The following is a 12,552-nucleotide window of genomic DNA, read 5'->3' on the forward strand; positions in this document are numbered from 1 at the left end:
TTCAGACCCCCCCCTCCCCCCACACTGTCATTGCCTGTGTGTCCACAATCGTCCCCACATGTTGTACGAGTAGAAAGAATCTACTAGAGCTACTTCCAGAAGAGAATGTTCCAGAAGAGCAGCCAGCAGGGGTAAACCATCAAGGACACCAGAGGGTAGACCAGAGAGCCGTACAGGCAGTTGTCCAGGATGCCCTGCGAGATGACGGACAGGAAGAGCATCCAGCCCTCCATGAAGCTGACGGGCGTCTCCTGCAACTCCTGGAAGAAGAACACGCAGAAGAGGAGCGTGCAGGCGGGGCTGAGGGCGATCATGATGAAGGCTGACAGAGCCCTGCATGGGGGGAGGAGGCAGGAGGAAAAGAAGAAGCATGTTAGTATGTACTAATAATGTACTAGTAGTTGCATTAACAACATGATATAGTAGTACAGTACTATATCATGTTGTTAGTGCTGCTTGGTTGTTTTCAATAGTATGTACAACTCGTGGGGCAACTTGTAAAGTCCCAAATCGTTTAGGTTCCAAAAGGAACCTTCCAACCCTGCTCGGTACCCTGCCCTGTCAGGAGCCTGGTGGTGGAGGGTTACAACAGCACAAACAAACAAAAGGAAAAAGTCATTGACACCTTTTTCACTTGCCTAAAATAGCTGTTCTACTGGCTTGCGACACATGGCGGACGCAAAGCTGGAGTATTAATGTTTTCAGTGTGCCACATTACATTACATTGTACAACGGAGCATAACTTAGTGTGACCAAAAAGTGCAAATGCAAAGAAGGCCATTCAAAGACCTCAACTGTTTCCAAGCCAACAGCACCATCTAGTGGTTGGCGCTAGGGCTGTCACTTCTAGTGATTTTTACTAGTTGACTAGTTGCCTAGTTTACTAGTCGACTAGTGGTTTAACTAGGCCTACCTATTATGTAAAAAATATATATTCTTTTATTACATATAGTTTTACATAATAGTTGTACATTTAAAAACGGTGTACATTGGTGACTATAACTATAATCTAGCTGATCTTGAGGCCTACAAAAATATATATTTTCTTATCAACTAGTCAACTAGTACCAACAAGGTCGACTAGTGGATTTACTAGTTGACTAGTTGAATAGTCGACTAGTTGCTTAAAGGCCTAGTTGGCAGTGCCAACTTGGCACTGCCACGCTTTTCAGCCTGCACTGTTCGTATTTGATCGTATTTCACCACCAGTATTGACCTACTGTCCGTAATTGAAGCGACACCACCAGTATTGACCTACTTCCAGGAACACAGAAGCTTATCAGGGGCCGTACGTTAGATCACAACAGCTGAAACGGTCTCGAGAGGTCGCCATCATGTTTTATTGACCTCCCAAAAACATGGATGTTTTGTATGATCACCTCAATCTGAGCTCAATTCCAACACAAAGAGTTTTTTTGGATCACGTCTAGCCCGGGACAGGAGAATGGAAAATGATCCATGAGGTCACCGACGCGGAAGCGAAGCGTTGCATAGCGACGATGATGCCAAGAGCCATGGAAAATCCTTATTAAACGTTATAATAAACCCTTATCTCGTCCAATCTCTCCCTAGGCGATGTGTGATCATTAATTCATCTCGCCCAAAGGAAAGTTCCATGAAATATGGGACTACTTTTATTTGTATATTAAAGGATGGTTGCATTAACAATTTGTATTTCTAATACATTACAGATGATATAATCACTATTGTCAACAACAGAATGTGGAGGGGTGTTGTCCATTTGGGGTAGTTTTTTGACTGCTAGTTGTGTTTTGTTTTTTGTTTGTATTTTCTTGTCTTTTTCTTTTGTGTAAGTCATCATCATCATTTGAAAACTTTGATGACAGAAAAAAATAAAAAATAAAAACAAAGTAATCTCGCCCAATAGGCGGGGAATGAGTAAACTATGTTAGCTAACATCAGCGTCTACCTGTTTGTGTTGTGAGGAAGAGCAAGGCCTGCCGTGTAGATGGCAATGAACGTCAGCACCACAGCCTCCGTCTCAGACACGGGGAAGTGCTCCACGGCCATCTCCTGAGAATGGATGGGCAGCGTGTACACAGCTGCACCTGTGAGGTGGCTGATCACCAGTGGAGTCAACACAGACAGCACCCCCGGACTGGAGGGCTAGTGACACAGTGGGCAGAAAAGGAAGAAGAAGAGACTGTTAGATTTTGACAGCAAATTTAGATTTTTTGTTTTAGTCTCTTGAATAGTTTTCATTTAGTTTTAGTCACCCGGAATGTTTTAGTGTTTTAGTTTAGTAGAGTAAATATCATACGATTTTAGTTGACTAAATCTACAGTTGATTTAGTCGACTAAAATGTATTTGGCAGGTCTTGATGCCGTCGTAATGACACTTGCTGAAAATAGCCAATTTGCAAGCTCAGATATGATAGATAGATCTGATATTTTGACGTATACTGGTCTGGATCTCGTCCACTAGTCCCTTCCTAACATTTTAGCCTAGTTTTTATTTGTTGATGCAATCGTCAACATAGACTTAGATTTAGTCATCATAGCTTAGTTTTCATTTAGTTACATTTAGTTTGTCTGTGAAAAAAGGTAGTCGGCGAACATTCTTTTGTCGACAAAATCAACACTGTTTTTTTCCCCACTGGAATAAGGTTGTGTCACTTACACACACTTATCTATTATCTTCTTTTGTTTGTTATTTTGTCATGAAATAAAAGGAGAAGGCAAAGAGATAGATAGAGAAAGGAGTCTGTCTAACCTGCTCGATGTCGTCTTCTTCTCTTGGTGGAGGAGATACAAGTTGAACCCATAAATCCAAGGCCTGTATCATTGGTCAAGGGCGCCCACATTTAGATTTGACACACTTTTATCATTGTTTATTTTGACCTATCAAATCAAATGTTAACACAAATAGCATCAAAGTCTTCCAAGCTTATACTGAATGTGTGCAAGTCTATATTCATCCATCCAATCCATCCAATCCAATTGACGTCAAATATCACCAAAAGATGCTTGGGAGTGTTCCTGGTTTGGTTGTCTGGCTGAATCTCAAAGTTTTGAGCGATATACACTCACCTAACTGCTCCCAATGAATACCGGATACTCGCTAGTTTACCGAGTCGCCATGGCGAACATTCTTCATCAATGTCTTCATCGTTAAGCTAACATGCTGTCTTCATCAGTGTAGTGTGTCAAACTCACATATTTTATAGTTAATTTCCAAAGTGATCAAATTATGTTGTGAAATGAAATGGTCAGCTAGAATGCTAGATGATGATAAAAAGGTGAGTATGTGAATACCAATGAAAAGTAGGCCTACCATTTCAGAAATTGTTTACTAATGAATTACATTGTTTTGGTACTTTTAGCATTCCTACTTTCTCTAGTGTTAACTCTAAACAACTATCCTCTCTCTCTCTCAATTCAATGCAATTTAAATTAAGGTGAAGTAAAACACCCTCCCAATGATGAGGTTGGTAGTACATTGCATCTGTCGGTGAGTGAGTAGTACTGTATGTGTGTGCGTGGGTGATGTGCGTGTTGTAAAACGCAAGACGCTGTACAAATATTGTACCATTGACATTAACCAAAAGGATACACAAAGCAACAGGATCAGAGCAAGCAGGCCGAAGGCATGTAGTAGGCATGTAGTAACCGACTGGTGGAGGCGACTGGTGGAGGCGTTCCAAGAGATTATTGAGCCTGTGGAAAACAAAACACGGTCCAGTCCAGATTAGTGCTGCACAACTAATCGGAAAAAAAAGGTCGCGATCTACATTCAGACACAACAGAGAGGTTTAGGCCAAGAGAGGTTTAGGTCAAGCATTTGATGTTGATTGATGATTTGTTTAAAGCCACAGTAGTTGACTCCAGGTGCCACATTTTGAATGTAGTAATGTTCAGCAACTACAGACTAAAGACGAAAACATGAGAATCGAGTGAGAATCTTGATCGAGACTGAGAGTCACATTTGAGCAAGAATCGTGCAGCACTAGTCCAGATCCCAGATCCAAGTCATTAATACTGAATATCTGCAATCATATCAAAGACCTGAGAACGATTCTACAAATGTCTTCTAAATCCTGACAGTTTTCAGAAAAACCCATGTTTCTACGTATGTCAGTCGTTTTCAAACATTTTCATGTCAAGGACCCCCAAGATTATATGTAATTGGCTGCCGACCCCCCATCTGAAAATATGTTGTTCCAGGGACCCCTCCAGAAGCAAAGATTTGAGTTCAAAATGTTAAAGAATATATATTCAAAGATTTGCACTACATTTTCACAATTTTTCAAAAATAGCAGACCTACAAGCTCGTAGCGCGGCACTCAGTGCCGCGCTATGAGCTTGTAGATCTGCTATTTTTCAATAGCTAAAGTAAACCTGACCTATAAAACAGCACAACAGCCATCATTACAACAAATACCAGAACTATCTCTCTGCTCAACATATTCGCTGGAGCTATACCGGCGACGCCGGCCTCCTTGTGATCCCCAAGAAGATCAGTCTCAAAACCTGGGGCGACAGGGCCTTCTCTGTGGCCGCCCCTACCCTCTGGAATGCCCTTCCCAAGTACTGTGTCAAGCGAAAAGAGGCAGGGTACTAGGGTAGGTACTCACTCCTAAAGTACTGTGTCAAGCGAAAAGAGGCAGGGTACTAGGGTAGGTACTCACTCCTAAAGTACTGTGTTAAGCGAAAAGAGGCAGGGTACTAGTCTAGGATAGGGTACTCACTCCTAAAGAAATGTGTCAAGCGAAAAGAGGCAGGGTACTAGGGTAGGGTACTCACTCCTAAAGTACTGTGTTAAGCGAAAAGAGGCAGGGTACTAGGATAGGGTAATCACTCCTTAAGTACTGTGTTAAGCGAAAAGAGGCAGGGTACTAGGATAGGGTACTCACTCCTAAAGTACTGTGTTAAGCGAAAAGAGGCAGGGTACTAGGATAAGGTACTCACTCCTAAAGTACTGTGTTAAGCGAAAAGAGGCAGGGTACCACACACACACACACACACACACACACACACACACACACACACACTTTAATCATATATTTATGTCCACATAAGGATACAATACAACACAAATATTTACAAGGTGCTGTACAGAATGCAATCAGCAAATCCCGGACAAATACCCACACACCCCTCAGGGGTACAAGTAGCATCGTCGCCATATTTGGTGGCTACCGATAGAAGAGATTGCACAGAATTTTGCAAGCCGTTTGGCTGCTTTTTTTGGCATCCCAAGTTGTTGGAAGCCTCTTACAACCAAACTACCGGTATGTACATGTCCTAGACTGCCAAAGATAAACACAAGTAGATTGCACCTGTAGCCTAGCTCTATGATGGACTGGAGGAGCGGCTGGTATTTAATGACTTTGGGCATAAAGGCTTACTCTCAGGTAGAATCAACTCAACACACACACACACACACACACACACACACACACACACACACACACACACACACACACACACACACCTTAATTGTTGCATTGGGCACAAAACGTTTGAAAACCACAGAAGTCAGTGCCATTCCCAACAGAGCCATAAGCTGACCGACCTTCTGGTGGTCTGATGTCACACCACAAACGGTTTGCAAATAAACAATAACAACAAGGCGATTTACTTCCAGACTCCAAAGTGACCCATGGACAAACTTCAGCTTTATAGTAGATAGTGCACTGCAGTGGTTCTCAAATTAGTACAAACTGTCGTTTTATTTTCAAACAGCCAAACCCCTGCAACTATAGAACCCTGCTTTTAAACGGCGTGACACGAACGCACGTACTGAACACAATTGTTAGTGTTAGTGTGTGACCCTTTTCAACAGTGTACAAACCAGGCCAACATTATGAACAAGAACATACGTTAGCTAACGTACAAGCTAGCTAAGCAAACTTTGTGCGTTCACCTCAATGAATGAATAGTTCATTTAAACAACATATCAGGCTAGAGGACATGTTCAATAAATGTCCATCAGAAATTCAGAATACAGTAACGGCATCATTTTTAAACGGACTGTAGGCTACCTGTCTGGTATGAAACGCCGACGACGTCACAACAAGTGTTGTCGATGTTTTGAACATAAACGATAATCTCGTTGGATGGATGCGGCGCGGTAGCGTGTCCACAGCGTGTCCACAACGAGTCTCAGTCGACGCGACGTGAACTTGAGTGGCAAACCAATCACAGGCCAGTTATGATTTCAAAAATACAGCTCATAAAAGCCCGCTCGCAGCCAGTTTTAGTCAGTTGATCGATGGCAATGATGGAGGATACACGCATCAGTCAGCTCGTCTGTGAGGACGTTAAACTTACAACGACTGAGTTTTTCAACCAGGAGTCATTCTTCACGTTACACATGGAGGACTTCGAGTCGACGTTGTTTACAATGTTCGGTTTGGGGAATTCCGAGTTGGACTTCAACTTGGACACGGAGAGCTTGTTCCAGCAGCAGCCAGAGGAGGACGCCGTTGCAGTGGCTACCAAGGGACCGTTGCTGCAGCAGCCTCCGACAGACGACCGCACCAAGTCTGCCCGTAAGATGCAGTTCATCATGGATGAGCTGTTGAACACAGAGCACGACTACATCCGAGACCTGCGTACATGCCTGGAGACCTACCTGTGGGAGATGACCGGTGGAGTGGACGAGAAGCCTGCGGGCATCCGCAACAAGGAAGCCGTCATCTTCGGTAACATCCAGGACATATACCACTTCCACAGCCATGTTTGGCTAAAGGAGTTGGTCAACTGCCGTCTACCATCGGATGTGGGACGTTGCTTTGTGGCGTGGGCGGATCAGTTCGACGGTTTGTACGTGGACTACTGCAAGAACAAACCTGCTTCCAGTCAACTTGTAGTGGAACACGGAGCCTACTTTAAACTCATCCAGGAGAAATATGGTCTGAGCTGGGCCAGTTCTCTGGACTCCTGTCTCATCAAACCCATACAGAGGATCACCAAGTACCAGCTCCTGCTTAAAGACTTGTTAAAGACCTGCTGTGAGGAGGGAGAGGGAGTTGAGATTAAGGAAGCTTTGGAGGTGATGCAAGGAGTTCCAAAGAAAGCGAACGATGCAATGAACATCGCCACGGCTTCGAACAGCATGCAGCCGAGGGCATCGTTCAGCTTGCTGCGGTTCAGGTCTTCAAGTCTGGCACGTTCTGGAAGCAGGGTGTGGACATGGCTGACCAGCATTCAAACACCCAGCCAGAGACGTCGAGGATGAGGCTTGGTTGGGACAAGTCTGTTAGCTGGAGCACTGCCAGCCCTTGGTGGTCAACCGTCGGATTGAGGCTTGGTTGGGACAAGTCTGTTAGCTGGAGCACTGCCAGCCCTTGGTGGTCAACCGTCGGGATGAGGCTTGGTTGGGACAAGACTGTTAGCTGGAGCACTGCCAGCCCTTGGTGGTCGACCGTCGATTGAGGCTTGGTTGGGAGTCTTGGGACTAGGTTGTGACAAGACTGTTAGCTGGAGCACTGCCAGCCCTTGGTGGTCAACCTGAGGCTTGGTTGGGACAAGACTGTTAGCTGGAGCACTGCCAGCCCTTGGTGGTCGACCGTCGATTGAGGCTTGGTTGGGAGTCTTGGGACTATAGGTTGGGACAAGTCTGTTAGCTGGAGCACTGCCAGCCCTTGGTGGTCGACCGTTGATTGAGGCTTGGTTGGGACAAGACTGTTATGGAGCACTGCCAGACCTGGTCCTGACTCTGGTCACTCCTAGGGCTACTCCTACGGTACGTGATTTTTTTGGTTAAAACAAAAAGTGTTTTGTTAAAAGGTTAAATCACTATTCATGGGTTTCAAATGTAGTTTTACACCTGCCATGTTGGCGACCAACACAGGTGTATCATTTTTGTCTGATTGTAGAACATAGTTTTATCATGCCAATCAGACAAATTTGAAACATCTGTGTTGGTCCCAACATGGCAGGCGTAGGACTACATTTGAAACTCATGAATATTCTGATAGTGGCCGTAATCATTGCTATAGACTATAGAGTGTTTGTTCAGGTCTCCCTGTCTCTCCAGCTCTTTAGAGAGTAGCCATTTATCAGCTTAATTTTTTGTGTTCCAGTTCTTGTTTAATCTGTATTCTGACTGCATTCTCTATCCTAATTGGATAAAATGAGTATCCTGACCTGCAACCTGAAAATGCATTTTATGTTTAATAGAAAGCTGGAGAGACATCGAGACCCCTGTTACTGAACAAGCCATGAGTACATTAGAGTGTGTGTGTGTGTGTGTGTGTGTGTGTGTGTGTGTGTGTGTGTGTGTGTGTGTGTGTGTGTGTGTGGTGAATTATTGTAATCAACACTGTACAACATCCAGTAAGGCCTGCCACTAACTCAACATCCGGGGGGGCCACTCCCCGGAGTTCTTTTGTCTTCCACTCCGCAGTTCCGTGGACCATGATGGAGCCCCCAACTGTGAGTTGTTAAAAACAAATAGTTTTGTAGTCTATTATTGACCTATTTCTAGCTCGACTTTGGTTCAACTTGGCTCTGTCACATGGAACATTGTTTTGTGTGTCCAGTATCACTACGACAGCAGCACAAAAACACTTCCATCACTTCCCTGTGACAGAGGGGTCAAAGTTCAATGAAAGTTGCACTATATGGTAGAAATAGGTCGACAATGCAAAACAAATTGCTAGATTGTGGCCCCCAAATGCCCTGACCAATACTTAATATTCACCAGAACCAGACCAAAACTCCCACCACAGGACTCGGGCAATCAATTAATACCTTTGTAACCACTATGTTAAAGTATTTCCTACAGCTTTAAGTCAAAAAAAAATTAACTAACCCTTTATTAAGCCAATGCCTGTCAACAGGGAGCAGTTGGTGGACCACAGTAGAGACATGCAGAATTGACAATGACACTGAATGAATTATTATTACTGTAGCCTATATATTTTATTTGATAATATATTATTACCTGTGATGATTATGAATAGTTTTATTGTATATTATTACTGCTGGTGATGGTTATTGTTATTGTATATGTTATTATATTACCTGTGGTGAATATAGTATAGAAGAGAGCCATTAACTGTTTGTGGGAACATTCTTCAGGATGTGGATTAGACTGATCTCTCAAGAACGTCGGCCCGGAAGAACATTTCCAATTATTTTTCCCCATAGACATTTCAAAAAGTATTTATTTAAAGTCTGTAAGCCGTGGACAAAGCCAACTTGGATCGTGACAAATCATGACAACAAACAATTCTTTGGGCCGAATAAATAATTAGAAGAAAAAAAGGGCAGTTTACAACACTTTTTTTGTTTTTCTTCTTTGTAATTATATGTTCGGACCAAAATATTGTGTTTGTTGTCACGATCCGAGTTGGCTTTGTTCGAGGCTTTTCCCCATTTAACTTTCTTTAACTGTGTATATGATGATTTCCTTTTTTGGAGGGGCGCTAGCTCCTATATACACAGGTTTTATATGTTTGTTTTTTTTAGTTCAAACGCCATTGACAATGAAGGGAAAATTTACGTCATCATTCTTGTCCCTAACACAAACATTAAATCCCATTAACAATAAATTTTGTTTTGATCAGATTCAAAAAATGTCTTCTACATCCTGACAGTTTTCTGAAAAAGCTATGTTTCCGTGTCAGTCGTTCTTCGATTTTTCAAAAATAGCAGACCTACAAGCTCATAGCGCGCCACCGAGTGGCGCGCTACGAGCTTGTAGATCTGCTATTTTTCAATAGTTAAAGCATAACATGCTAACACCAAAAGGGGTTCCCGCCTAAAATGGGTTAATATATTAGCTCCCCTCACTTCACACAGGTGTGATTTTTAATTTGTACATCTTTAAATGTTGGTTCTAGTACAGTTTTACCCTCATAGCAGTTTTTGTAATGACCTGTACTATCGTTTGAACTGTCTGTACCCATTCTACAAGCTGTGAATACAAATTTCAATCAAACCATAGTAGCTGTCTGTCAGTTTTTTCTTCAGGCATTGTTTTAGGGGTTATGGCCTGGCTGGCCTGGCTGAGAATAACGCTCTGTGACAGACCCTTTGATATGTTGATGTCAGTGGGTCAGATGTCAAAATTACAAAATATTGCCTTATTTCCTCCTGCTTGTCACTTTGACCTGTCTTGAGATTTTCTCTTTAATGGGCTGATGAGGTGTTCTCTCTGCAGGTCTTTGTGGGTGAGAGGGCTTATCTGAGTCATCACTCTCAACACAGTAGCCCCGTCGTGGTTGTATCTGCCCAGAGCCACGCTGATGAATGACACTGACACCCCTAAACCTGTCACTAATGAGGAGTCCTGGAGCGAATGGCATTCATATAATGACCCCATGACCTCACGTGACAGGTGTGAGCTTTCCCTGAGTCAAAGTAATAAGGAAATGGAGATTTTTTATGGGCATAGGACGTTTATACACTAAACTCCCCGCAGTCCCACTGGACAGTAATGAAGTACATTTACTCAAGCACTGTACTTAAGTATGGATTTGAGTATGTTCATAATGCAGATTTAGATGTAGGCCTGGCCTATTATTACAAAAATACATTAATAATAATCCTAGTTGTCCTTTGGCTAGTATTCAGGTTTTCGAAAGATTTTGACAAATTTAGAAAATGGTACTTTAACTATATTTTGATGCCAATACATTTACTTGAGTTTACTATTTTACTTAATTAAAAAATCTGAGTACTTCCTGCAAAGACCACCACAGAGATCAGCTTGCCCACTGATATGACATGACAGCGATGTAGGCTACTGTAATTTCTTCAACAATTGTGAGCAATGGTCACTATGACGGTCACAGTTGTAACAATCGGCCTTTTGTTTAGAAAGGAAAACCATTAATGTGCATTTGTCACAAAGTGTAAGTAAGTAGTCCAGACCAAAACACCAAATGCTGTTGACTGTACAGTGTACAAAGCATTTGGCTAGGATCTACGAACCCACAGATGTCCTTGATGGGTTCCAGGGCAGCAGCAATAAACAATAACGTATGTCTATAGTTTCTTCATCTAGCAGAAAAGACAACGCTCTCAAGGCAATTTATTTAGGCCAAGACAACATGAAAAACTGTAACACAAAATAAATCATATTTTTTAACACAATTAATTAAACATGAAATGTGAATGCTGTCCTTTTAAAGTGTGACAGTGTCCATAATCATGAAATGTCCATATTATCCACATTCACCATAGCCTACATAAACGCAATGAAATGTCCATATTCACATGTTCACAAATGATGGAATGACAATAACACCGACTGTTTACAACAAACCAAATGACAGTAACGTACCGTGTGGGCCTTCTGCCGATTATTTTAGGAGTTACGTTCTTAATCTTTTACCTTATATTTCTTTATTTAAAGGACACTCTTTTTGACATGGAAAGAGCGGTTTGTTCTGAATGAGCCTAGCTCACCCAGGTGCAATCAATGCTGCCTCACACTAATCACATGAGACCTTATTATGATGAATTCCTGTTCTGTTCTTTAGCTACATAGAAGTGTCTATTTGTATGTCTCTAAATGTTTTGATGAATTGAACAATGTGGACCCTGTTGTAAACAAGTGTAATGCTTAATTGGGTCGTCCACTCACAGTTAACAGTCTTTGTATTGAGTTTGTGCTTAAAATGTACTGTAAATTCTACAAACTGTTAATAAATATTTCAATCAATCAAAAAACCTGCACCCGCATGCCCTTATGTAACGCCCGGGATTCGAACTCGGGCCTCCCATGGGAAAGTCCAACATCTTAACCACTAGACCAAAGGGATATCCCTCTGGATCAGGCAAAGGCTCTGAGCCACTCTGCTACACTCACCTCCCTTTTGACCTCCTTCCACAGGGAAACCCGATCCGGGTCACGGCCCCAAAGTAACACCCAGGAAGGCCAGGATTCGAACTCAGGTCTCCCTCGTGAAAGTCCAACATCTTAACCACTAGACTAGGATATCGCTCTGGACCGGGGGAGATATTAGACTTTTGTGGCCATCAGTCAGAGGCTCTGAGTGAGCCACTCTGCTACAACAGGTCATAATAAACTGAGCAGTAGATGGCACTACAGACTACACCATACAAAATACAAATAGAATGTTATCCAATACAAAAATACATACAGTACACAATAATATTCACACAATTTTCGAAAAAGCAATAAAATAAAATGTGACAAATTCCCATAGCTGGGCCTGGGATAGCTACACCCAGAGCCATAATTATGACTCTGCACTCACTTACATTTGGGAGAATTGCCTTGCTTCCCTTTCTGACTGTGGTGTATTAACATTAATTGTGTGTGTGTGTGTGTGTGTGTGTGTGTGTGTGTGTGTGTGTGTGTGTGTGTGTGTGTGTGTGTGTGTGTGTTGTATGTTTTAAAAATATTAGAGAGGTTCACATTGACAGGACCATACAAAGCATCACATTTGAGAATATCAAAAGAAAATTAAGTTATAATTATACACTTGATTGAATCAGTTGAATGAAAATAATGTTACATCGTTGTTCTCGCGATAATTCCTGCCTACAGCCGCCACTTGTTGCTCTGCTAATAGGCCTACTGTACTGTGTTGTCTTTTGTTCAGTACA

At 42.4% G+C, this 12,552-nt stretch overlaps 1 protein-coding gene across 2 annotated transcripts; it reads right to left on the reverse strand.

Moving 5' to 3' along the window:
- LOC310870614 (glycosylphosphatidylinositol anchor attachment 1 protein-like) lies at window positions 1–2,871 on the reverse strand. 2 transcript variants are annotated; one of them, XM_083781868.1, is made up of 3 exons: window positions 2,735–2,871; window positions 1,931–2,080; window positions 1–333 (listed from the first exon to the last, which is right to left on the reverse strand). In XM_083781868.1, the coding sequence occupies exons 2-3, from the start codon at window positions 2,029–2,031 to the stop codon at window positions 90–92; spliced, it is 345 nt and encodes a 114-aa protein (XP_083637994.1). In that variant the 5' UTR covers window positions 2,032–2,080; window positions 2,735–2,871; the 3' UTR covers window positions 1–89. The 2 variants fall into 2 exon arrangements, with proteins under 2 accessions (XP_083637994.1, XP_083637995.1); XM_083781869.1 differs by lacking the exons at window positions 1,931–2,080; window positions 2,735–2,871 and adding an exon at window positions 1,293–1,367.
- Window positions 2,872–12,552: the final 9,681 nt, after the last annotated feature.

This window comes from Protomyctophum parallelum, assembly GCF_964188405.1.
Source record: "Protomyctophum parallelum genome assembly, chromosome: 14".
In the NCBI taxonomy this organism is placed as follows: domain Eukaryota; kingdom Metazoa; phylum Chordata; class Actinopteri; order Myctophiformes; family Myctophidae; genus Protomyctophum; species Protomyctophum parallelum.